This window comes from Microcaecilia unicolor, chromosome 6 (genome assembly GCF_901765095.1).
Source record: "Microcaecilia unicolor chromosome 6, aMicUni1.1, whole genome shotgun sequence".
Lineage (NCBI taxonomy): Eukaryota > Metazoa > Chordata > Amphibia > Gymnophiona > Siphonopidae > Microcaecilia > Microcaecilia unicolor.
Window position 1 is genome coordinate 152,766,103 of NC_044036.1, and position 26,640 is coordinate 152,792,742.

General features: G+C 41.2%; 1 protein-coding gene across 1 annotated transcript in view; it reads left to right on the plus strand.

Moving 5' to 3' along the window:
• The window catches only part of CADPS (calcium dependent secretion activator), a 520,576-nt gene that overhangs the window by 308,913 nt on the left and 185,023 nt on the right, over positions 1-26,640 (plus strand). Inside the window, 5 exon segments of the mRNA XM_030208035.1 lie at positions 7,564-7,575; positions 7,578-7,624; positions 7,626-7,670; positions 9,207-9,215; positions 21,243-21,399. Coding sequence (XP_030063895.1) covers positions 7,564-7,575; positions 7,578-7,624; positions 7,626-7,670; positions 9,207-9,215; positions 21,243-21,399 — 270 coding nt within the window.

Here is a 26,640-nt window from a genome sequence, read left to right on the forward strand (position 1 = left end):
TCATTTAATGGTCAGTGCTCCAGCTGTTAAAATAGGGGATTAGTTTGATTTTTGGGATGACTAGGCTTTTGAAACAAAAACTTTTAATTTTAGTATTTGTCCCCTGTGTTTGTGTATACTTGCATCGGCATCTTTAGAGGGCAGCATCTTATTCTAGTTTCCCACTGGAACCGATGGATTTTGGCAACCAAAGGAAAAATCATTAAATGTATAAAATTGATACTGGTTGCTGATACAGAGCAATATATTTGTAATTTTCTGCAGACAATGCTTTTGCCATTTTTTTTTACTACTTACGAAAGCCAGAATGTGTAGCTAATTTGGGAACAGCGATCATCAATAAGCCTTATGAGATGTATCTAATTTTATACTAATGAATTCAAAGTCAGTCTCATGATAAAGATTTAATTAAAGAAGCAGACAGACTGTCTTTATTTCCTACCAAGCCAAATTAACCTTGTGGACAGTTTTCAAAGGGGTCTAACTGGCTAACTAAAATGTTAGGGGCCTGTTACTAAAGTGTATGGTGTATTTAAACCAGGTGCATCAGTGGCGTATGCACCCCCAATCAGACCCGGTCCCTCAACCTTAAAATCCCCTCAGCTTTAGTCCTGACCTGGGCAGTGGCAGTGACCCTCGCAGGCTGCCTACGGACTGCTCCAGGATTTCCTCCCTGAATTGTTCTGCCCCTTCTCAAAACAGGAAGTTGCATCAGAAGGGGCGGGATGGTTCAGGAAGGAAGTCCAGGAGCAGGCCGGAGGCAAACCTATGAATGCTACTGCCGGGTGAAGACTAAAGCTGGGAGGATTTTATGTTATGGAGGGTAGCAGGGGGCAGCGCTGGTGGTGGGAGCTGGGGGATGGTGGTGGATTTGGGGGGGGGGGATCAGGGGAGATGCACCCCCTGTATAAAGTTCCGGCTACGCTTCTGCTAAAGGGTGATAATGTTTTTGCATGTACCACCCTTTATCTCCAAAAATTAATGTGCAGTAAGTGCAAAGACCTTTGCACTAACTGTTAAAGGCATGCCTAGCATGTCTCCTGCTGTTATTGATCAGAAAAGTTCTTCACCACATGTTAAGTGCATGTGCCCTATTGGAAATAAACTGAACATCTTCTCAAAGAGGTGGTAAGTACACCCACGCTAACTGCGCAGACATGACCATTCTCCACCCATAGCCCAGCCAATTCTCACCCCTAAACGGCGTGCAGCTAGCGTGGTGAATTAGCACCGCTATCATGCCAGTGTGGCAACAGTTACTGCTCATGCACTGACAGCATTATGCTAAATTGCTGTGTTCACTGCTTAGCTCCATTTAGTAAACAGGCCTCTTAGTTGACTAGATCCCTTGAAGGGGAGGGTAAAGGAAGAGATTTTGGATTTAAATCATGCCCTTTTCAGTTGTAGCTGAAGGCAATTTACATTCAGATACAGTAGGTATTCTCCTGTCCTTGGAGACCACACAATCTGTGTGTGCCTGAGGCAGCAGAGGGTTAAGTGATTTGCCCAAGATCACAAGAAATTGCAGTGGGATTTCAACTGGGCCTCACTGTTTCTCAGCCAGAGCTGTAACCATTAATGCTCTGCACAGAATGACTAAATATAACTACCTTGTTTCACTACATGGCTCTAATTAACCTCTCTAAATGCAGCTTTTCCCAAGGGAGGAAAGTCCATGTGTATATTGCACATTCAAATATGTGCATATGGATTCCTGTGCTTAACTCCATCTGCCTAAGCATTAATGAATTTTCAAAGAGACCGTATCTGGATGGTTTCTCTTTGAAAATTTGTAAATGTTGAACAAATGCAAAAAGCACCCACGTATTTTGCTGCCAGGTGGCTTATTGAACATTGCTCTCAAAAGTGAATATCTGACACAATTGGAAGAAAATGCCAAAGATGTTTCTTCACATGTTTGGGAGATACTGCATAAGACAACGAAGGTCATTCCAGAAGCAAAATAGAGGCATTTGCAAATATAGATTGGTTACACATGTAAACAGCTATTTTAGAAAGCTGCTATTTACAAGTGTAGATGGCAAGGGCACCAGATTTTGAAGGGGGCATATAGCAGGTGTGGTTTGGGTGGGTCAGAATACCATTCAAGTATTTCCCATTCTGTGGTGGGAATACATTGCATATTCCAAGTAATTTCTTCTTCATCTTTTGCAGCTGCTCCAAAGTGCAGCTTTTATCGAAAAGCCCATTTTGGCTAAGGCTTACTACCAGGGATTGAAACTTTGCCTCTTTGCAGATGATATCAAAATCTAAAATAAGAATAGACACGGCTGAGGGTGTGAATAAATGAGGCGGGACCTAGTGAAGCTTGAAGAATGGTCCAGAATTCGGCAGCTAAGATGTAATGGTAAAAAACTGCAGGGCCATGCATTTGGGCTACAAAAACCCAAGGGAGCAAAACAGTTTAGAGGATGAAGAACTTTTGTACATGAAAAAGGAGCGGGACTTGGGTGCAATTGTATGTGATGATCTTAAGGTAGCCAAACAAGCAGGAAAGAAGAGCAAAATCTAGAAGGATGCTTGGTTGCATAAGGAGAGGAATGACCAGTAAGAAAAAGGAGGAGATAATGTCCCTGAATAGAACACTAGTAAGACCTCATTTAGAATACTGTGTACAATTCTAGAGACTGCACGCTCAAAAAGATACAAACAGGGTAGTGTTGGCCAATTGGGCAACTACTACAATGGTCAGTGGTCTTCATCTTAAAGCGTATGGGGACAGACATAAAGATTTCAATATGTATATTGTAGAAGAAAAGAGGGTGATAGGAGATATGAAAGAGATGTTTAAATACCTCCTATGGAATAAGGGGACATAGGTTGAATGTGAAAGAAGACAGACTCAGGAATAACCTGAGGAAATATTTCTTCACGGCTTCCCGGCGGAGGTGGTGGAGACGAAAACTGTATCTGAATTTAAGAACGTTTGAGACAAGTACATAGGATCTCTAAGGGAGAGGAAGGGGTAGTAAAGGGTATGGATGGGCAGACTGTATAGGCCATATGGTCTTCATTTTTCTCTGTTTCTAGACGTGCATTAGCACCTAACATAACTTAATTAATGGGCCCCTTAATACTGCAACATATATGGGCGTCCCTGCTGTATTCAGGCGCTCACATTTATTTCAGCTCTATGGCTAGCGTAAGTCTAGATGCCCTAAATCTTAGGCCCGCTGATACAATGTTACACTAGTATTCTGTAGCGGAACGTGAGTGCCTAGGTTCCATTATAGAATAGGTTCTTACCGCTTACCCTCAGGTGCATAAAATGTAAGTGCCAAGTTATTATTATTAGCATTTGTATAGCGCTACCAGACACACGCCGCGCTGAACACCTGACACAGAGAGACAGTCTCTGCTCAATAGAGCTTACAATCTAAAAATAATACAGACAGACAAGACAATAGGGGGAGGGAAGTACTGTGGTGAGAAAGAACAAGGGGAGGGCAAATGCGTAATGGCTAGGAGCGAAGCCTGGAGTTAGCAGTAGGAGGAGAAGGGGGATTGACGAGAGATTGTCCAGCGAGCGGAGGTCACGGGGAGGAATGTAGGGAGAGATGAGAGTGGAGAGGTAATGGGGGGCAGCAGAATGGATGCATTTAAAGGTCAGTAATAGAAGTTTGAACTGTATACGGAAGCGGACAGGGAGCCAGTGAAGTGACTTGAGGAGTGGGCTAGTGTGGGTATAACGATTTTGGCGGAAAATAAGCCGTGCTGCAGAATTTGGACAGACTGGAGAGAGAGAGATGACTGAGCGGAAGACCAGTATGAGTGAATTACAATACCAAGCGAAGGTTGCAAGGGTGTGGATAAGGATTTTGGCAGTGTATTCAGAAAGGAAGGTGCGGAAATTTTGCTATGTTGTAGATAAAGAAACAAACAGGTTTTGGCAATCTGTGAATATGTGCAGAGAAGGAGAGAGAGGAATCAAAGATGACACCAAGATTACGAGCCGATGATACAGGGAGGATGTGAGAGCTATTAACAGAGATAGAGAATGGGGAAGAGGGGAGGTGGGTTTAGGGGGGGAAATGAGAAGTTCAATTTAGTCATGTTTAGCTTCAGATGGCGAAGTTATAGAAGTGCCCCCTGAATCCCTCCTCTTTCCCTTCTGTTTCTATTATCTCCTCCTATTGACCACCTCAATTAGATGAGCCTGAGTACAAAGTGGGTGAGCCATAGCCCACCCATGACTATGTATCTGAATAAATGGCTCTTGAAGATTGTGCTCCTTATGTATAGCAATTAAGTAATGGATGTGCCCTCTCATTACCAGATGTTAACATGTCATCAAACTCCTGCATCAGCCTGAGATGTTTGAGTGCCTAAGTGCTGGCTCTGTGTAGTTGCCAACTCTTATGCCACCATCCAAGTTGGTATTTTGATTAGATGCCATCTTGTGTGTTTTCAATGGTGTCAAGTCTCTTTGTTTGCAATCAGTTATTGAATTGCAAAGCACAATTTGTATTTTCTTAAATCGGAAATTAGATGTGCCATCTTCACTGGAATTTATCAATATTTCCTTGAGTTTGAAATAACCATTCAGGTGTATTTGGAAACTCAGATCACATGCATTTTATTGCAGAAAACTCAAGATACAGCTCTAATGAATAAGAAAGCAATACACTTTAGAACGCTCCTTCCCCCAAGACAGCAGAATTAAGCAAAGATCAGATTGTTTAAATCCTTTCTCAGGTTATGAGGAACAGCATTATTTGTATGCTCTAGATTTTGCTACTGAACATTTCCTAGTGATGTCTAGTGAGCCCTTGTAAAAAATTAAATACAGCTTTGGAAAAGAGGAGTCAAGAAGGAGGTGACTGGTGATTCCTTTCCTGGAATTTAAAATCAGTCAAATCTTCCTTCCAGCTTAAACCCTATCTTTAAGTTTGTTCACGTGTATTCAAGACTTAATATACCGCTTATAAGAAAGCAATCAAAGTGGTTTACAATTTAATATATTAAAAATAAAAAGAAGGAAATAGAACTACAATAATACAGAACAGAGTATGGTAGCATCACCAAAGAGAAATCTAGAAACCAACACTGCAACATATCGAACACGCATATCCCAGCTAACAAGGTAAGTCTGAACTGAGGCACAAAGAGAGACGGTGCCTGTTACGTTGAGCAGAGTTTCTAGAATAGCACTTTTTTCCGCAATGAATTTTTTGACGCCATATATATCAGATCAAGCCCTAAATGCTAAGAAGCCCATTTTAATACCTGTAGAGCTTTTTAGTATTTAGCGTGCGAAATGATATGTAATAAGGGGGGATCAAAGGGGGAAAAGGGTTAGGGGGGAGGTTAAGGGATAGGGGAGGAAAATGTTAAGAAAGTTTGACCGTTGTCTCGTTGGAGTTAGATGTATACAGTATGATTTGCTTAAGTGACAGTACTGATATGGTGTACCATGTTGAAATAAAAACATTTAAACTTTTAAAAAAGACCCCCCTTAGGAACCTCAACCATAAAAGTTAATTGCAGATCTAAATTTAATTTCCCGATGTTGGACCTAAAATAGGTGATTTGGGGTAAAAAAGAAATCTCCCTAAATTTAAGTACCTAATGTAGATGCAGAGCGTTTTGGAAATTGACCCCTCTGTGTCTTTACAGTATCTCAATAGTACATTTAGGGTTGTTGTTTTTTTTTACAAAGGCACAGTAGCGTTTGTAGCACTCACTAATGATTAGCCAGCGCTAAAGCTAGAGACGCCTTTAGGAATGTATGGGCATCGCTAGCATTTAGTGTATGCTATTTTTAACACGCGCTAAAAACACTATTGCGTCTTGTAATAAGGACTCCTTATTTATTTATTTATTAACACATTGGGTATTACCGTTAGTCTCAAAGGATGTCTCTTTTACAAAGGCCCAGTAGTGTTTTTAGCAATGTGCACTAAAACTAGCGATGCCCTTAGGAATATATGTCAAACTCAAAAATGCTCTACTTCCCAACAATTTCTCAAACGTCTACTCAAAAGATCAGTAGAGTCATGATAGCATCTATCAGACAAGTGTACCCGCCTCCTCTTTGGCTAAGTGAGCCAGGCATACAGCTAGGGGCGGTACCACAATCTTCATTGATCCATTTTCAATTTTGTTTTCTAATAATCCCAACTTTATTTAACACAAAAAGATATTTTTTAATTATTTATATTTATATTATTATTGTTTTCAAGAGTATCATTATCATTCTTTATAGTCCACATTCATAAGGAGGTAGCATGGTATCTCTTGAATTAAAGATAAGTACTTAGCTTTTTAGCTGATAGCAGCAGTACCTGATGATAATATAAATATAAATAATTAAAAAACATCTTTTTGGTTAAATAAAGTTGGGATTATTAAAAAAAAATTGAAAACTGATCTTTTGAGTAGAAGTTTGAGAAATAGTTGGGAAGTAGAGCTTTTTTGAGTTTGAGATTATAACATGGCGCCCTTCATTATTCAATTGTTTACAGCGCCTCATTTTTGATTATTTTAGGAATATATGGGCATCTCTAGAGTTTAGCACATTTTTATTTTTAGCGTTTGCTGAAAACGCTGGTGCACCTTTATAAAAGGCCCACAAAGAGAGCTTGCTGCTAGGTGGGGGGGGGGGGGGGGGGGGGGGGGGTTCAAGCACACTATTATAAACAAAACAAAAACCAATGTGGCGAGGTGTCTACATGGCAAAGGGTTGAAAACTTGTATTTGGACCCTTAGATTTGCTGGAAAAGCCATGTTTTGATGGGTTATTTTGAAGTTTTCAAATATAAGGGCAATTGAGTAGCTAGTTCCACAGTTGCGGTAGAGAGTAATACTCACCCTATAAAAATGACATTTCATTACCAAATTTCGTTTAAGCACCAAGCCAACATATCTGTTAGCAAGATAGACACAATTACTTCACACTCGTGCAATCTGATTTGTTGTCACAATGAGATGTCCTTTTTCAGACACCTAATATACAGGACAGACAATCTGTGACACTGTTACAAATAGGATTTGTTCAGGGGTGAGGGAAAGGTAAGGAAGCACCTTACAACACTGTTTAAAAAAACATTTTTTCATTGATAGAGGGTGGATATTACTATTGCTGTGTATACTAAAGGTTTCTGATTATTAAATGTTTAATTTGGCTTGCTCTTTCCTCATAAAGCTTGCAATGTTTATAGTCTTTTAAAACAAATTAATTTAGCATAGCTGATAAAAAAACATCTATTTTTCTATATCTGCTATATTTATCAAGATGCTGCTCTTGGTAATTTGACATTCTCTCCTGTATAGGAATAAATATCACACTTAATTTTCAAGTGGGAGGCAAATGATTTTGTACAATATGTCTAAATTCAGAGCTGGAGCACTGTGTCTTAGACTGTAAGAAAGAACGTGTTTCAGGCTTGTTTGGTACTAATTTTTTTAACATATACTCTTGCATGCTTGTTATTTTTTAAAGCTTGTTAATTACAATGGGACTTTATTAACCACAGAAGGCTAGTGACCATGCCTCCACCTCGTACGCCTGTATGGTTTTTAACTCTAGTTCTTATACTGCAGAAAATGTAGGCCGATAGTCACTCCTGCCAAAAAACTGGAAGATACAATACGCCTAGCAGAACTTAGTGATCGAAGTGCTCCAGCAAAATGAGGAACACCCTGCAGAGGTGAGCAAATGTGCATTCTTGCTGCCTTCGCTGTGATGATTAATGCACAGCTTTGACAAACTCAGGGCATCGAGCGCACTATTATACCAATTCTTAATGTTGAAAAACATTGCCTGTTCAAATTGTTGGTTCTTCCATGTAAGATTTTTCATGGGTTGGCTCCAGGTATTTTTTGAAGATTTCAAATGATGTTCCTAATCTATCCTTTGGGCTGTCAAGGGGAGAGACTTTTGTCTTTCTCTCAGCTAGATCCTCTCGCTTTAAACAGGCACATTCTTGTGCGTACTCTTATTCTGTTGTTGTTTTTTCTTGGAACTAAGTCCCTTATTTTTGGTAGATTCTGATGGTGTACTGGGCTTTAGGAAAGCTGTTAAAACTTGTAATTCATAATTAAGGGTTTTGTGATATTCATTTATTTGTTTTTGGATTTTATGGATTTGTGATTGACTCTTGTTTATGGATTATGATTTACGTTTTTTTTTGTTTTGTTATGTTATGTTTTTTTGTTCTTTGATATGTATGTTTCTTTGTAACCTATTTTGGGCTTTTTTGGGGAGGACAGGTAAATATTTAAATAAATAAATAATGCACCTCTGGAAGCCTTGTCCAGTGGAATATGCACACTTTGAATGGGACTTTTATATGTCACACATAGCCTAGAAAACAGACATTCCATAGCACATAGAGTTACGTACTGTGATAGGGAAGTCATGCTTTCTTATAAGGAGGAAGGAAGTAAGATATAAAATTAGTCTACCTTAAATTTTGATGGCTTCAGCTTTCTAAAGTCTCATTGCACGTATTTCTCTTTTTTGTATTGTGCATATTTTAAAATAACTTTTGGTAGCCAGAATAAATTGTTTTTCTAATGTAGTTACCTGAACATCATTAGTTGAAAACAACAAAAAAATGATTAGAAACTATCCAAGATCCATTTTTTCTATTCCTGCCACATCTCGGGGGGGGGGGGGGGGGGGGTTCACATGGCAGATCGTTTGAGAGTGTTTTTCCTGACATTTTTTTTCCAGGGTCTTTTCTTCTCATTTATGAGGTGCCTGTGTGAATAAATCTCGCTTACTATTTTTAAGGGGATTTCTGCTTTAAAATGTTTTGGTTTACAGTTTAGGTTTAACATAAAAATACGGAGAGCTTTTCTCCATATGTTAACTAAAGGATCCTCATTTAACTGCGATGCTAATCATAAATTTCCATGTATGGGTATATCCCTAAGCACCTTTTTTCAGATATATGTCAATTTTATAACATTATTTAGAAATGTTGATTTTATACGTATGATATCTGTTTTGTTTTTTGTTTTTCATTAATCACTGTCACACTGTATTTTCACTCGCATGGAGACAGAGTGCATCTACTACAATAAAAATGTTTTACACTTCCACATTCATACAAATCAAACTGAAAGAGAATTTTATTTCTAGCACACAATCCACAAGTCCCAACTAATGGCTGATTTTACATATTTAAATTTCCTCCCTGTTTTTCTACTGTTCATTCAATCTTGGATGATCCTGGCAGGGGAAAGAGGTATGTGACTAATCTGGATGAAAGAAGTCACCTCCTATCATATCCGTGCATGCCCTATCAGCTCCATGTTTCCTAATGGGATTTTTACCTGGGTCTTATCCTTTCTAGCTTCAGTCAAAGCAATGTAGCAGCTACCTCCCATGAACTGCTTGTGAAATTGTTTGCCCTGCACAGGGTAAACATGAAATTAGTTTCTTAGCCTGTGCAGAAAGCAGTAGGTGTTTTTTCACAAGCATTGAAGCTACTTTCCAGCCTGACTTCCTGGAATCTTTCCTTTTCTTTAACCTATGTTACTATGTACCGACTTGGCTATAATAAATTGAAGAATTAATAGAAAGTGAATCATAGTGGCAGTCAGTGTTCTTTGAAACACCAGCTGCCATGGTACAAAAAAAATAGGATATTCAGTGCCAGTGTCTGTAGACCAGCCAGTGCTGAATATCCAGGAACCAGTGGTAATAGGCAGTGCTGCCTTATTAGCAGCAACATTCAGACTGCTAACCAGATAAAAGGGCCCTTTTACTAAACGCGTTAAGCTTTTAATGCGCAGTTAGCAAGCACAAACAGCTACTGCAGAAACACATCAAATCGTATTGAGGTTTATTCCCTGTTTGCGCACACTAACCTGCGCCCTTTCTGATTTAAAAAAAAGATATTTTGGGGAGAGGGCATGTCATGGGCGGAGAAGCATTAACCAGCTAGGGTGTTATACTTAATCCTGCTTATAATCGAAAGAGAAAAACGCCTATATTGCGACCCAAATCGGGAGATAGACGTTTATCTCCCAAAAGGAATAAATCGGTATAAGCGAAAGCGATTTTGGCGTTTTCAACTGCACTCCGTCGCGGATGTGGACAAAGTTGATGGGGGCATGTCAGAGGTGTGGCGAAGGCGGAACTGGGGCGTGGTTATCGGCCGAACAGAGATGGGCGCATTTCACTGATAATGGAAAAAGTATGCGTTTTAGCTAGAATTAGGACACTTTTCCTGGGACCCTGTTTTTTTCACGAATAGGCCCCCAAAAAGTGCCCTAAATGACCAGATGACCACCAGAAGGAATCGGGGAGACCTCCCTGACTCCCCCAGTGGTCACTAACCCCCTCCCACCACAAAAAATGATGTTTCACAATTTTTTATTTTCACCCTCAAATGTCATACCCACCTCCCTGGCAGCAGTATGCAGGTCCCTGGAGCAGTTGTTAGGGGGTGCAGTGGACTTCAGGCAGGTGGACCCAGGCCCATCCCCCCCTACCTGTTACAATTGTGCTGCTTAATGCTTAGTCGTCCAAACCCCCCAAACCCACTGAACCCACATGTAGCTGCCCCCCTTCACCCCTTAGGGCTATAGTAATTGTGTAGACTTGTGGGCAGTGGGTTTTGAGGGGGATTTGGGGGGCTCAACACACAAGGGAAGGGTGCTATGCACCTGGGAGCTCTTTTACCTTTTTTTTTGTTTTTGTAAAAGTGCCCCCTAGGGTGCCCGGTTGGTGTCCTGGCATGTGAGGGGGACCAGTGCACTACAAATCCTGGCCCCTCCCACGAACAAATGCCTTGAATTTATTTGTTTTTGAGCTAGGCGCTTTCATTTTCCATTATCGCTGAAAAACAAAAACGCCCAGCTTACACATTGTTGAATAAAACATGGACGTCTATTTTTTTGGAAAATACGGTTCGGTCCGCCCCTTCACTGACCCGTTCTCGGAGATAAACGCCCATGGAGATAGACGTTTTCGTTCGATTATGCCCCTCCATGTGTGCTAAGGGCCAGATTCTATATATGGCGCCTAGAAAATCCACGCAGAAAACTTTTCCGCCTAAGTGTATTCTATAAGCAGTGCCTACATTTAGGCGCAGTAAATAGAATCCTCTTAGTTGATGTGCTAGCGCCTAAAACTACATGCCCCCATTTACATCAACAAAAATGCGGTGTAAATCCCGGTGTATAGATTTAGGCACAGGAGGAGTGGCCTAGTGGTTAGGGTGGTGGACTTTGGTCCTGAGGAACTGAGTTTGATTCCCACTTCAGGCACAAGCAGCTTCCTGTGACTCTGGGCAAATCACTTAACCCTCCATTGCCACATTGAGCCTGCCACGAGTGGGAAAGCACGGGGTACAAATGTAACAAAAATACATATTTTATAACAGCACATGTAAATTTTGGAATGCCTATGAAATGCCCATTTCCCCACCCATAAACACGCCCCTTTTTGCCTAGGCACGGCGCATTACAGAATACGCTTAGGGAGTTATGTGTGTAAATTCTAATTATTGCCAATTAGTGCTCATTATTGCTTGTTCAGTGCTGGTTAACAACACCAATTGGCTCGTTAAGCCAATTATGTTACACGCGTTGTTACAGAATACACTTGGATTTCACATAGGATGCTAGGCGCGCTATATAAATCCGGGAGTAGTAACTGGTTAATGACACAGGTAACACAGGAGCATTACTGCCTCCGAGATAGGAAGCAGTAAGTGCTTCTGCATTAACTTCTATGCAGGTGTTGCGTGCTAATGACATCATCGGTGTTCAACCTGCAGTGAAAATTTGCCCCAAACTGCCGCATTAAATCTGGGCATTAAGCTCAGTTTAGTAAAAGAGACCAAAAGCTAGGACAGCCATTTTGGACTTCCCAAACGCCTTTCCATTTTGTTCCACCCATGAACCACCCCAGCAATGTGCTGGACCAGTACTCAAGCATTGCAGAGGGAATGTACCACAGCACCAGGGCTTTTTTTGAAGGGGTACTTGGGGGTACTGAGTACCGGCATCTTTTCCAGTGTCTGCTAAAATTGACCCATGGATCCCAAGTTTTAATGAAAGAGCTCAGGCCCTACACGCCAATTCTGCCTTGTCACAGATTCCGTGACTGGTTGCAGGGGGTCTGGCTATTGTGGGATGGGTCCCTCAGTGATCACCCCACCCCTGAAGAGTGGCTTAGCATTTGAGTACCGGCACCTTTTTTGCTAGAATAAATGCACTGCACAGCACTATCTGGTTAGCATCACTGAACATCCCTTTCACCAGCGCTTATTCAGGCCTGAGATGCTTAAAACTCTGAAACTGTACAAACCAGTGCCAGAAAAATACTGTCAGAACAGGCGTGGCTAAGGAACTCCTAAATGCTTAACACCGACATGAAATTTAGCACGCATTGTTATCATTGAGCATTTGGGAGTTCGGAAGGCGGACAGTGTCTGGTGCGTGCGCTAAAGAGTTGTGCGTTATGCACAGTTCTTCAGCGCATGCCCAGAACGCCAGAGGGGAGGAGGGAAGGAGGAGGAAGAGGTGCCTTTCCTGCAATTGGTGAGCGTTACTTATCAGACCTCACTGCAGTTTACCAAGGAAACTTTGGCCAGATCTGGAGAATGAGACGGCTGTGTGGGGGTAGAGCTATCTTGTGGCAGGTTTCGGGGCAACAATCTCTGCCACAGCTCCAGAGACCAGCAGCTCCAGACACAATGTGTGCAGTAAGGCACTGTTACTCCTGGCAGCAAGTACCTCGGTAGGCTCGATTGAGCTGAGATTTGCTTTAAATAGGATATCATTATATTTGCTCCTACCTCCACAGCAGGACAGACCTTGCTGTGTACAACCATAACACCAGACTTCCAGCTGGCATAGGGTATTCAGCCGCAAAGCGCCCTTGTTTCGGCATGCTCTGCGCATTGGGGAAGACTAGGGACAGGTGCAGCCAATTAGTATGGCACTTTGCATGCTCGTTGCGCTGGAAGCCTTAGCCAGTGAGCTTGTTGTGTCACACGCTGATCGGCTCTCAGCATTCTGCGGTAGCAAATGCGGGTGTTAGTACGGTGCTAATTACCTCTAGTGACCACATTTGCTTTTGAGCATCGGGGCCTCAGTTAGTAGCTAAACCGATAAGTGCTTTTGAATATCGGCAGGAGAATATTTTCATATCTTCTCCTAACTTATATTTATCGGTAGCCTTGCAGTGAAAATCCATTGCCTCAGACGTGATAATAGGTACCCGGAATATTATTCCTATAGACCAGGGGTTCTTAACCCAGTCTTTGAGACACGCCCAGCTAATCAGGTTTTCAGGATACCTACAATAAATATGCATGAGATAAATTTGCATGCACTGCCACATTGTATGCAAATTTAACTCATGCATTTTCATTGTGGATATGTTGAAAACTTAACAGGCTTGGTGTGGCCTGTGGATTAGGTTGAGAAGATAATCAGATAAATCCTCTGGTTATGTTTAGTGGATATAGTGGAATAGTACAAGGTACAGAGATAGGCGACGAAAATATAAAGGGAATGGGACGATTTCCCCTTTGAGGAAAGGCTGAAGCGGCTAGTGCTCTTCAGCTTGAAGACAAAGATTGCAGAGGGGAGATTGATAGAGGTCTATAAAATAATTGAGTGGAATGGAACCGGTAGACGTGCAATCGTTTGTTTACTCTTTCCAAAACTACTAGGACTAGGGGGCATGTGATGAACCTACAAAGTCGTAAATTTTAAAACGAATCATAGAAAATTTTTTCTTCACTCAACATGTAATTAAATTCGGAATTTGTTGCCAGAGAAGTGGTAAAGGTGGTTGGCTTAGTGGGGTTTAAAAAAGGTCGGATGGCTTCCTAAAGGAAAAGTTCATAGACCATTATATAAATTGACTTGGGGAAAATCCACGTGCTATTTCTGGGATAAGCAGCATTAAAATGTATGGAACTTTTTTGGGATCTTGCCAGGTATTTGTGACCTGGATTGGCCACTGTTGGAAACAGGATGCTGGGATCTTGATGGACCGTTGGTCTGTCCAGTGTGACAATACTTATGTACTTATTCATCTGTTCTTATCTGAACAGAGGGCAATTGAATATATTCAGAGAATCTGAGGACACAGATTTTGACCTGTCTTTTATGAAGCAGTTCTCACCTAGTTAAATTTAGCCAGTTAGCACTGAATAGCATTTGGTTTAAGAAGTCCACTACAGAAATGCCTCTACCTGCTCCATTTCTTAGCTAACAGGCATTAGAATTTGGAGTTAACACAGATTTTAGCGCATGTTAACTTTAAATCTAATGCTTTTCTTTTTTTCAGGGTATATTTTTATGCTAATGTAGTCATTAGTGCATGGTAAACTGCCGAAACTTATCGTGGGAGCTGAGTGATCCAGCACTAACTCAGCTGTTATCCATTTAGCACGTTGTTTCCGAGAAGGTCCTAGCAAGATAATATTTCCATACCCATTCCATGCCTTCTCCCAGAAAAATTCCCTAGCTCATGTGCTAACAGGAATATTACCTCAGAACGCCATCATACAGTACCTCTAGTGCGTATTAAGGGCTTAACACTCTTTAGTAAACATGTCCCTAAATTTGTGCAGGTAGAGATTTTACCCACATATATTTTGTGGAGCAAAAGAAAGGAGGGGTGTATTTTGAACAAGCAAGATTTATCTAGCTAAAGCTTGGTTTGTAATGTCTAAACCATTTGAAAATTGATCCCCCAATTTCTGCCTATTGTTCAATGAACCACAAAAAGATGTAAAGATTGCTAAAGAAAAAAAAATGTTTACTAAACTATTTTTACATCGTTAAACCTCTTAGTAGTTCACTGAACTAGTATGAAATGACTGATATGAGCTCCTGTAATCAGCAAATCTACTTAATGTTTATGAGAGTTCAAATCAGTTTTTCTGTTTTGTAAGGTAGGAGGATTCAGTGCTCATTCTAATGAACTGGCACATCCAAGATGAATCCAGTCCCAATTTTTCATATAAACAAGTCTGAGTGAATATCCAAAAATTCTGCCACAGTCAAACTAGCCTAAAGTTTGCCTAGTCTGTCCTTGAGTTGTCTGCAACTTTGGTACTTGCTGCCCTTAAAGGTTCCACTTCTATGCCATTCTGTCTAAGGTCCAATAGTTTACTGCTGTAGAAAGAATATGTTTCTTCATTTGCTTTTATGAAACCTCACTTATTCCTCCACTTTGGTAGTGTGTAGGAGGTTTATTTTCAAAAGCACTTAGACTTACAAAGTTCCATAGGTTACTGTTGAGCTCATTTTCAAAAGAGAAAAACATCCTAAAAGTGGCATAAAGCAGCATTTGGACGTTTTTCTCACAAAAACGTCCAAATCAATATTTTCAAAACCAATTTTTAGACATTTTTCTATGAAGTCCGTCAGACGTCCGTTCAAAACACAAGGGGGTGTGTTGGGGGCGTGTTAAGGGCGGGAGCTGGATGTTCCTAAGTCTTGGACGTTGTACAGCCATAATGGAACAAAACAAAACTGTCCAGGACTAAAACTATAACGAAATAAGGCACAAAAGGCCACCTAAATGACCAGATAACCACTGGAGGGAATCAGGGGGACTCCCCAATACCCCCCAGTGGTCACTGATCCCCTCTCACCCCCAAAAATGTGAATCAGAATATTGACTACCAGCCTCTATGACAGCCTCAGCTGTTCAGAACCAGGTCTATTAGAGCAGCTATGCAGGTCCCTGGAGTAGTGTAGTGGTCAGCACAGTGCATATGGCATGGGGGACTCTGGTCCCTATCTCCCTCTACCCTGTCGCATTTGTGGTAGAAACTGTGAGCCCCCAAAACTCACCAGAACCCCACAGTACCCACATATAGGTGCCCCCTTCACACTTAATGGTACTGTAGGGTGTCTAGTTGGGGGTAGTGGGTTTTGGGGGTCTCAGCAGACCAAATAAGGGAGCAAAGGTGAGATGTGTATCTGGGAGCAGGTTTTTGAAGTCCACTGCAGTGTCCCCTAGGGTGCCCCATTTATCTCCTGGGATGTCTGGGGGGACCAATCTACTAAACATGCTGGCTCCGCCTACATCACAATGGTTGATTTGTGCGTTTTGCTCATGGACGTTTAAAACAAAACGTCCAAATCACAAAAACCTTGTCAAAACAGTATTTTTGGAAAAAATAAGATAAGATGTTTACTTTTTTTGAAAATGACCTTCTTTTCTATTCAGATTTTGGACGTTTTTTTTCAAAACGTCCAAAGTTGGACTTAGACATCATACGAATAAGCCCTCCACGAGGCTCATTTTTCAAAATAGAAAAATGTCCAAAAAATGTATAAACCACCATTTTAGATGGATTTCTTCTCAAACAATCCAAATCTTTATTTTTGAAACCTGTTTGCAGACACTTTATCTATGCATTTTTTGTCTGCAGGTACATCAAATCGCAAGGGGCATGTTTGGGGGCTTTAGGGCTGGTTTTAGGGTGTGCCTACACTTGGATGTTTTATAGCCATAATAGAACAAAATGAAAATAGCTAGAGCGAAAACTTCAATGTTGTGGTCTAGACTTGTTTTCAGAATGAATAAGGCACAAAATGTGCCCTAAATGACCAGATGACCACCAGAGGGAATCAAGGATGACCCCCTTCACTCCCCCAGTGGTCACTGACCTCCTCCCACCCCCCAAAAATTAGAATAAAACTAGTACTCACCAGCTGCTATAACAGCCTCAGATGTTATATCCAGGTCCGTTAGAGCAGTATGCAGATCCTCGGAGTAGCGTAGTGGTGGGTGCAGTGCACTGTAGATAGGTGGACCCAGGCCCATACCTACCTCTACCTGATACACTTGTGGTGGAAACTGTGAGCCCTCACTAAAAATCCACTGCACCCACATATAGGTGCCCCCTTCACCCAAAAGGGCTATTGTAGTGGTATACAGTTGGGGGTAGTGGGTTTTGGGTGGGTTTTGGAGAACTCAGCAGACAAGATAAGGGAGCAATGGTGAGATGTGTACCTGGGAAATTTATATGAAGTCCACAGCTGTGCCCCCTAGGGTGCCCCATTGCTCTCCTGGGATGTCTGTGGGACCAGCCTGCTACAAATGCTGCCTCCCCTTACATCCCAGTGGCTTGATTTTCTACGTTTTTAACGTGTACATTTTTTTTTTCAAAAAATGGCCTGAAAAGATAACACACAGCGCACAAAACCTTATTACAAATGGTATTTAAAAAAAAAAAAGATAGACATTTTGCGGTTTTGAAAATGGTCATGTTTTCTATTTGGATTCTGGATGTTTAGCACAAACATCCAAAGTCCAACTTAGACAACATATTGAAGATGCCTGTGGCGGAAAAGATGAATTTTTCAGCATGAGAATTATAAGACTATTTCATGAAGTGTTTTTCTCTAGTTTGGCCAGCAGGTAGTGCATGTTTATGTTTAAAGCTGGTTAACAGAAAAAAATGACTGTTCCTTCTTTAGTTTAGCACATTGAAGAAGTAACTTGCAGTGATGTGGCCAGCTGTTTTTTAAAAAATTGTGTTCTGGGCTCTGATTGGTCCAGGAACTCAAATCCAGTCTGGAAATACTGGATTTCTCCCAGTCTCAGCCAGGGAGAGGAGAGAGAAAGATCTCTTCACTGAGACCCTGTGAGCAGTATATTCTGTAACCTGTGAGCAGTTATATTCCTGTACTTCCCAGGCACTCTCTAGGTAGTGACTAAATGTTTAGATATTGTTAATATTAATCTATATTCAGTTACCTGTTATTGTGTACTGTTTTTGTTCCATCTGTTTTTATAGTTCACTGTTCAATATTTTTTATAACAATAAACCTTTCTCAGTTTATTGACTTTGCTTGTCTGAACTAGAATCCTAGTGGTTTGTGTGCTGGATCTGTGGGTGCTTTCCAGGAACTGTGGGACCCTGAATGTGTGGCCCCAGTGTCCTAGAAATCACTAGGGACATAACTTGTGGGTGGGAGACTCACCCAGAGGTGAGTGGAACCTAGTGTGACGGGTGGAGGGTTAACTCGTATAGAGCACATGCCCCAGAGGCAGGCGGGCCTGAGCAGTGCTGGGGATAGACCCTCCAGGTGGCCTCAGGATTAGTCCCAGTGCGTACTATGCGTTCCATGACAATGCCCCTCCACCTAACTTTGTAAGTCTAAGTTGCTTTGAAATATGCCTCTAGATCTCCTACTGAAAGGCTGTCTACCTTTGTCCAGTCACTGAGTGTCTTTCAACTCCAATTTATGCAGTCCCATCCCCTTTTCTAAAGTTAACAGTTTTTCCTTACTACTCAGATATGCTTCTGCTGACCTGTTTCAGAACTGGCTTTCATAGTGCATTGTACAAAGCAACTAGACTCAAGTATATAGATACAACAAAAACTTTTTTACATCAAGATTATCATCCTTGAGGTCAACTGGGATGACTTTTTCATGCAAAAGTTTCACATATAGTGCAATCTTGGGAGCCTATTTGTAACAGGTATGCACTGCCACAACACAACACAATATCAAGTTGGTTTATTTCCACCTTCCTCTCACCATCCTTGCCTAACAACCTGATAACAGGAGGTCATTTGGCTAGGTGGTCTGTCTTAAGGGTCTCTTTCATTTCTTTTTCCAACAGTTCAGTGAGATTTTAGGACCTATTTCCACAAATAGTTTAGCCCATTACCTCCACTGCATGTGATACATGGCCTATTGCCTCCGAGTAGGGGCAATAGTTTTCCTACTTCTGACTATTGACTGTGTTACATTCATTTTAATGCCTTCGAGATTTCATAGATAGATAAAGGGTTATTATGAATAGCTTTGCTTCTAGTGAATCTTTACATAAAGATCACAATAAATCTTAGTTACTCTTCAGTCTCCTTCTCTCTCCCTCTCTCTCTCTCTCTCTCTCTTGAGAGAGAGAGAGAGAGAGATGCACAGATGTATGTATGGCTATAGACTTGCATATAGATATATATAGATACACATGCATATAGGTATAGATAAAGATATATAAGCATACACACAGTGACATATATCTATATCTACAACTATATCAACACACATCATTTAATCCCATTCTCTATTTCTAATATAATTCCTCACTTTCTTTGCATTTTTTGTTCTAAAATGCATACTGAAGTGATGAGAAACAAATATCTTTTTGCAGAATTATTCCCCCAGTTTCTCTGCTAAACAGAAAGGGTTGCCATGCTATTGCCTTTGTTGCTATGTCTTTTTCCTGTGTGTGCCAAAATATGATTTGATCAACACCTCCATTATTGTATAAGATATTATTATGGTGAATAGCCTTGTAAAACCTAGTGGGTGGATTTTCTTGAACTTATGATGGTTTAAGTTCACTCACTTTCAACTCATTCAAAATAGCTCCAGCTGTTATAGAGAATGTTGATGAGTTGAGCAAAAGAAAATATGGTAAAAAGGAAATAAAATATGGCAAATCATGGTGGTAAAGAAAAAGGATACTTTCACTCTCATTATATCAATATGTTTTAATGAGGGAAGAAAAAAAATCTAAACCTCTGCTATTGAGCTGAAATGCTCATTCATCAAAGCAAAATCTTTTAACTATTGAAGGATTGAATGTGCCTTATCAATCTGTTTCTGATACTGTGTGCATTTATAGATCCATGCTTGGCAATGTGTGGCACTGCAGAAAAATTTAAAAATAGCATTTGTGGGAAAATTTATTACATGGTAATTTCTTGGGTAGGAATGTTTTCCACATAGCGTATGTTTAGCTGGGAGCTAATATAACCTCTCAAAATAGGAAAACAATTTTTTAAAAAATTACACAAAGTAAATTTTTTGTAGGTAAGATGCAGACTTATTTGTATTTCTACATGCATACATGCCCTCACATAGGATATACATATATAGAGACACATATTACATTTTCATTAATATGACTCATACTTAAAATCAATCAGGTAAGTTCAAGAAAGTAAAAAGTGTAGCTTTGCAAGTATGAAATATTTTTTGGGAAATTAAGTTGCAGGCTGTGTGACTACTCTTTCATTAGCAATATCAAAATAAAGCAATCTTTTCAGTGAGGGGAAGGGAATTTCTCAAAGTGGCATTAACTGGCCTCACCACTATGATCAAAATTTTACTTTCCTCCAAAGCTCTTCCCTCTTATCGATATCTGATCGCAGCATACAAGAAACATGATTTGATTTGGGAAAATAAAAAATTGCAGATGTAATATTCATTTTGCAGCATTTTATTTCCCAGTGCCAACTTCTAAATTTAGTGTTCTTCGTCCCTTACCTGCTTTTCTTACCTTACCTTCAGTTCCTTAGTCCCTTGAAAATCCCAAGTCAGATGTTTCCAGTACAAAAAAAAAAAATCCCGTACTTTCCATGGCTGAAAGAGTAGAATACAAGAACTGATATTAAATTACCAATTGGTATCTTTCTATCACTTCAAAATTTGGGCACATAGACCTATGGACAGTGCCACCCATGCTGCATGTTCCCAACCAGAAGCAATGACGAGGCATGCATGCAAAGCATTTGAATGACATTTACATCTTAGTTATGTATGATGTGAATGTCACGCAGACAACCTACATAGTTAACACTTAAGGACCTCTGAGCATGAAAAAGAGTTACTTCACTGATATATATATTTTTGGGGGGTGTAAAAATATGTTTCAGGTCTGTCCCGGTGTTCTCTTTTCAAGAGGATTTCTTCTTTGGTGAAGTTCTTTTGAAAATAGGAGCCTGTGGTCTTCCTCCTCCATCATGATTTACATATGACCAATTGTACATTTTCAAGAAGTTTGTGGACCTGAAGATCTTCTGGCGTTTTTTAAACACATCGCAAGAACCTGAATTCAAGCCAATGAAATCATTGCAGAAATCCAGCGAACTCAGTGAAGAAACTCTCAAACTCCCTAAATTTCTGTAGTGCAGAATAAGAACTAGCTGATTCAGTAAATAGCATGACCTGAGGCAACATAAGCCAGTTATTGTAAATAGAACAGATGTATTATCTCTACTGATATTTCAACTGCATGCACTGATCTTACAGTTGAAAATTCCCAAATGATCCTTGTCCAGAAGATGGAGGTTCTGAATTTATATGGCTTCTATGCATCTTGCATTATCAATTTAAAACACTGTTCTCTTTACAATAAGTTAGTGCTCTATGGGGTGCAGTTTTGCGTATGAGAACGTTTAGATCACTTTCTTTATTTTGTCGTAAATCTGCATAATACACATTTGATGACAATGATATCCTTTTTTTCTGTACTATTCTTGAAGGCTTTTGCTTGGTGGTCAGACTTAATGGTAGAGCATGCGGAGACCTTCCTGTCGCTGTTTGCTGTGGATATGGATGCAGCCCTAGAAGTTCAACCCCAGGACTCGTGGGACAGCTTTCCACTGTTTCAGCTCATAAATGATTTTCTACGCACTGACTGTATGTATTGCCTTCTGGCGGTTACTTTTCTAGTGGAAAAACTACATGATAAGCTGGCAGTTCTATAAATTGGCACCAAAATTCCGTTATAGACTATTCGTTATAGACTATTAGCATGGGTCAGCATCAACGCATCTAAGTTAAGCACTAACAGTTACACCAAGCCAATGGCAGTCATAACTGTTAGCGCCCAAGTGTGCCCTGAAGTGCATGTAACTTTAAGTATTCTAACAGTTACATGCCTATCTTTCTTTTACATAAGTACATAAGCATCGCCATGCTGGGACAGACCAAGGGTTCATCGAGCCCAGCACCCTGTCACCGACAGCGGCCATAAGAACAAGCAATTTGTCCTGCCCATCCTAGAAATACTGCATTATTCCCTCGTCCATTCAATAACATTCTATGGCTTTTTCCTCCAGGAAGCCGTCCAACCCTTTTTTGAAGTCCGCTGTTAACCGCCTTAACCACCTTTTCCGGCAGCGAATTCCAGAGTTTAACTACGCGTTGAGTGAAGAAAATTTTCCTCTGATTCGTTTTAAATTTACCACACTGCAGCTTCATCGCATGCCCCCTTGTCCTAGTATTTTTGGAAAGCGTAAACAGACTTTCCACATCGACCCGTTCCATTCCACTCATTGTCTTATAGACCTCTATCATATCTCCCCTCAGTCGCCTTTTATTTTTTTTATTTGGGGTCCCTTTTACTAAGCTGCACCAGGGCCCCTTTTACCGCAGTGGGTGAAAAGGCCAAAAAAAGAAATGGGAGGGCGGTAAGTTCGCACTTGCCCATTGAGGTGGCAGTAAGGGTTTCCGTGCTAACCCGGCGGTAACCGGGCAGCATGCGACCCTGCCTGATAACTGCCAGGTAACGCCCTGCAGAAATATTTTATTTTTCCACTCATGCCAGAAATGGCATGCAGTGGAGTGGAACTACCGCCGGGTCCCGCGTTGGGCCAGCGGTAGTTCTAGGTTGCTGTGTGGCAACCCTTTAGTAAAAGGGCCCCTTAATCGTTCTTATAGCTCACATTTTCCAAAGCATGTTTGGTTCAATGTGTCTTGCCAAAAAAAATTGGCTTCAAAAATGAATAGTACTAACATGTGAGTTTACATTGGAACTATAGGCTTACGTAGGAATATAACAAACGATGATCAGTAACATGTAACAAAATGGAGGGTCCAAGAAAGCAGAAAGGCAGACGATCTGCTAACTCCAAGACAGAAAGTTAACAGAGCAGATCGTTATGAGACAAAATATAATTTATTAATAAAAACCAAAAATGTATATACAAATCAGCCTGACACAGGCTGTGTTTCGCCCAGCAGAGCTGCTTCAGGGGCTACACAATGATCCTTTACTGTCAAAATATGGTAGATTTGATGAAACCAAATGTACAGAAGACCGCGATCGTAGATCTTCTAATATGTATTGAAGAAATATGCTAGCCCTTGCTCTCAGTAAAATACAGGCCAATGGCTCAGGCTAAAGAGCTAGGCCTCTCATAAAAATCAAAATCATCTCTGATACAAAATATATTTCACTGCAGCTCATGCTGAAGTGAGTTCTCAGTGAGCTGGCATGGGAGGGGGCACTTGCTCCTTTAAACAAAGCCTGGGACTGGCACCTGTGAGAAGTCATGAGCAACTTGTTTTGGCTAATATAAGTTGATAGAGGGTTAGATGTACGTAGGACGAGCATACCCAAGGGGAGGGGGGGAGCTGAAGAGAGCAAAATGACCTGTGAAGTCATCTCACGAGATGCGCTGTGAACATATCTTGTTTATAGTTAGAGCTTGAGAACTTGCGAAGTCATCCTTATCAACTGATAAGGGCCAAGAGCCCTGGTGAGAAAGACGGGGGTCCATTGGAACCAATGGAGCCGAAATGGTATATAAGGACCAGTCTGAGGGGTATTAAGACAGACAAGACAAGAGAAGAGAGAAGGCGGGAGACAGACGTGGCGTGAGATGCTGTTCTACCATATGACTGCTTGAACCTGCTTATACCACATTTGGGTGAGATATCAATGTTAATAAACTATATTTCTTTATCTACTAAATACTGGGTTCCTTTCTAATTACAAAGGTTTATACTGCCCTGACTGGTAACACTGTCATGTGCAGATACAAGGTTGGGGTAATTAAGTACCTAGAGGGGATAGATAATTCTGTCCAGGGTAGTAAAAGGGCCATGGCTCCGCTGCGCAACAGAGATGGCAGATCTAATAAATAAACAATATGTTAAAAAAAACAGCTCAATCGAATCAAAAGAGTGTCTGACGTATCTTACGTCAGCACTTTTTTCTGGTCTATTTGATTGAGCTGTTTTTTTCAACATATATATTAGAGGATCTACGATCACGGTCTTCTGTACATTTGGTTTCATCAAATCTACCATATTTAGACAGTAAAGGATCATTGTGTAGCCCCTGAAGCAGCCCTGCTGGGCGAAACACAGCCTGTGTTGGGCTGATTTGTATATACATATTTGGTTTTCATTAATAAATTATATTTTGTCTCATAATGATCTCCTCTAACTTTCCGACATGTAACAAAATGAACATTATCAATGAGTGTAGCTTATATTGTAACAAAAGGCTTACAATTAATAAACCGCAGTAACCTGTAACTTGTATGTCTTAACATTGTGACGGTGTGTATCCTGTTGACGATCAACCATTGGTAGTAGCATTACTCAGCAAAATGCCCATGACCTACCCACATCTTGCCTACATTTACGCTCCTTGCATTTAAGCAGTAAGCAATTTTAGAGCATAAGTTATAGAATAGCTCCTAGCATTTAGTTGTGTAAATGCGACACACATCAGTGCTGGGCACCCCGACATAATAGACCATACAAAAAAAAAATCCGACAAAAAAACCCCAACAAAACAGACTAAAACCAAAACAGACCATGACAAAAAAAGCCCTCCCAAAAACCCCCCACAACAAAACAGATTTCTGATTCTCCCTAGATACCAAGTGTGGATAGTGAAGTCAAGCCGTAGGCAGGTGCCAGGACTTTCAAGTGACAAGCCGTAGACTTTCTCAGTAATTTTTGGCTCCTCCACTTCTAAGTACCCTTCAAATTCGTACCACTCAAAAATAAATCTATTTCATCAGGCCCTTTTGTCAGGAGTCTAATTTGTCAGGGACTTTTATGTCAGGAACTTTTTTTGTTTGGAGCTTTTTTGTCTGGTTTCTTTTGACCGGGTGCCTCAGTGCTGTTACTGTATAACTTACACACACAATTGGTGCTTATTGATAGGTTCCAATGTATAGAATATCCCTTTATGTTATTGTGGTGTATACTATATATTATGAATATATAGAAGGAAAGATGCGGAGCAAGGGTGCAGACAGTAACTTCAAATTAGGAAACCATTTTATAATTCTTGAATAAGGGTGTATGGGGGTCATAAAAATAATGGAAACTCGTAAAAATATAATCCATGGCATTCGCTTCTACTTGCTAACGGGGATTTTTTGGGGGGTGATACTGCACAATAAAATAAGAATTAATGCAATAGCTTACAAATCAAGCAACATATGGGCCCTATTTTGTAAACTTTTTACTCTTTTGACATGTGAACTACATTAGGAGGCCCTTTTCCCAAACAGTGGTAAAAATTGGCATTAGCTGGCCCTTACATAGATCATTCCTGCACACTAGGGCTATTTTGACCACTGGGGTAAAATGATCACATGCTAATGTTCACATTAGCTCGTGACCCCCTACTACCACCTAGGGACTCATACACTAAAGTGTGCCAATTGTGTAGTGTGTGGCAATGTAGCTGTGCTAACTGACTAACGTACAACACATCCACTCTCTGCCCCCAGACAAGCCCCCACACCCCCCGCTCCAAAAAATAAAAACCATTTTTTAGCACGTGAATAACATGCGCACATGGCAAATTTATGGCAAGTTGCCTCAGCGTGCTCGGCGGTGCACCATTTTTTGCTGCAGTAAGTGTGGAACAGATGGATGTGAAGCGCCTGTTCACGCTTTCCCAAAAATACTAGGATTAGGGGGCATACGATGAAACTACAGTGTAGTAAATTCAAAACAAATCAGAGAAAATTTTTCTTCACCCAAAGCATAATTAAACTCTGGAATTTGCTGTCGGAGAATGTGGTGAAGGCGGTTAGCTAGGTAGAGTTTAAAAAGGGGTTAGAAGGTTTCCTAAAGGACAAGTCCATAAACCACTACTAAATAGACTTGGGAAAAATCCACAGTTCCAGGAATAACATGTATAGAATGTTTGTACATTTGGGAAGCTTGCCAGGTGCCCTTGGCCTGGATTGGTCGCTGTCATGGACAGGATGCTGGGCTCAATGGACCCTTGGTCTTTTCCCAGTGTGGCATTACTTATGTACTTATGTACTTACTGCAGCTTTCTAAAAGAACTCATGAGATGCCAAGAACACACATAAATGACCAGAATACCAGGATATACATTCATTATGTGTTCACATATGCATGGAAATGCCAGGGCCGCCGAGAGGGGGGGTGGGGGGGCAAAATTCCCCAGGCTCGGGCCTCCAAGGGGGGCCCGGCGCCGGGGTCAGGCCGCCAGTGCTGCAGTCCCCGGTCTCAGCTGCCTGCCTTCCTCAGCTCCGGGACCCCTGCATTCAAAGTGGCAGTTGCAGATCGCGTCTCTTCTGGCCTTCCCTCCCTATGTCCCGCCCTCGCGGAAACTGGAAGTTACATCAGACAAGGGCGGGACACAGGGAGGGAAGGCCAGAAGAGACGCGATCTGCGACTGCTGCTTTGAATGAACGGGGCCCGGAGCCGTGGAGGCAGGCAGGTGAGACCGCGGACTGCAGCGGCGGGGGGAGCAACGGGGGGCAGCAGCAGCAGGGGGAGCAACGGGGGGCAGCAGTGGCGGGGGCGGAGGCGGGGCGGCCTTGCCCCAGGCCTGGCCTAGTCTCTCGGCGGCCCTGGGATATGCCAATATTCCAGCTAGGCACTGTTCTATAACATGCCACTTAAATGCAAGGCCATGCAGTTTGGAAGTATTGGTGGGGCACAATTACATGAATACTATCATTTACGCATGTGTTTAATCAATCTAAGGCATGAGCGTTTAGTCCTGCCTAAATTATATGGGCATATTTGATCTGTTACATTAGTAATCTATAAAAGAAATTAGGCATCTACTTTGCATCAGGGGTGTAGCTATGTGGGGCCAATGGGGCCTGGGCCCCAGTAGATTTGGCCCTGGACACCCCTGCCAAT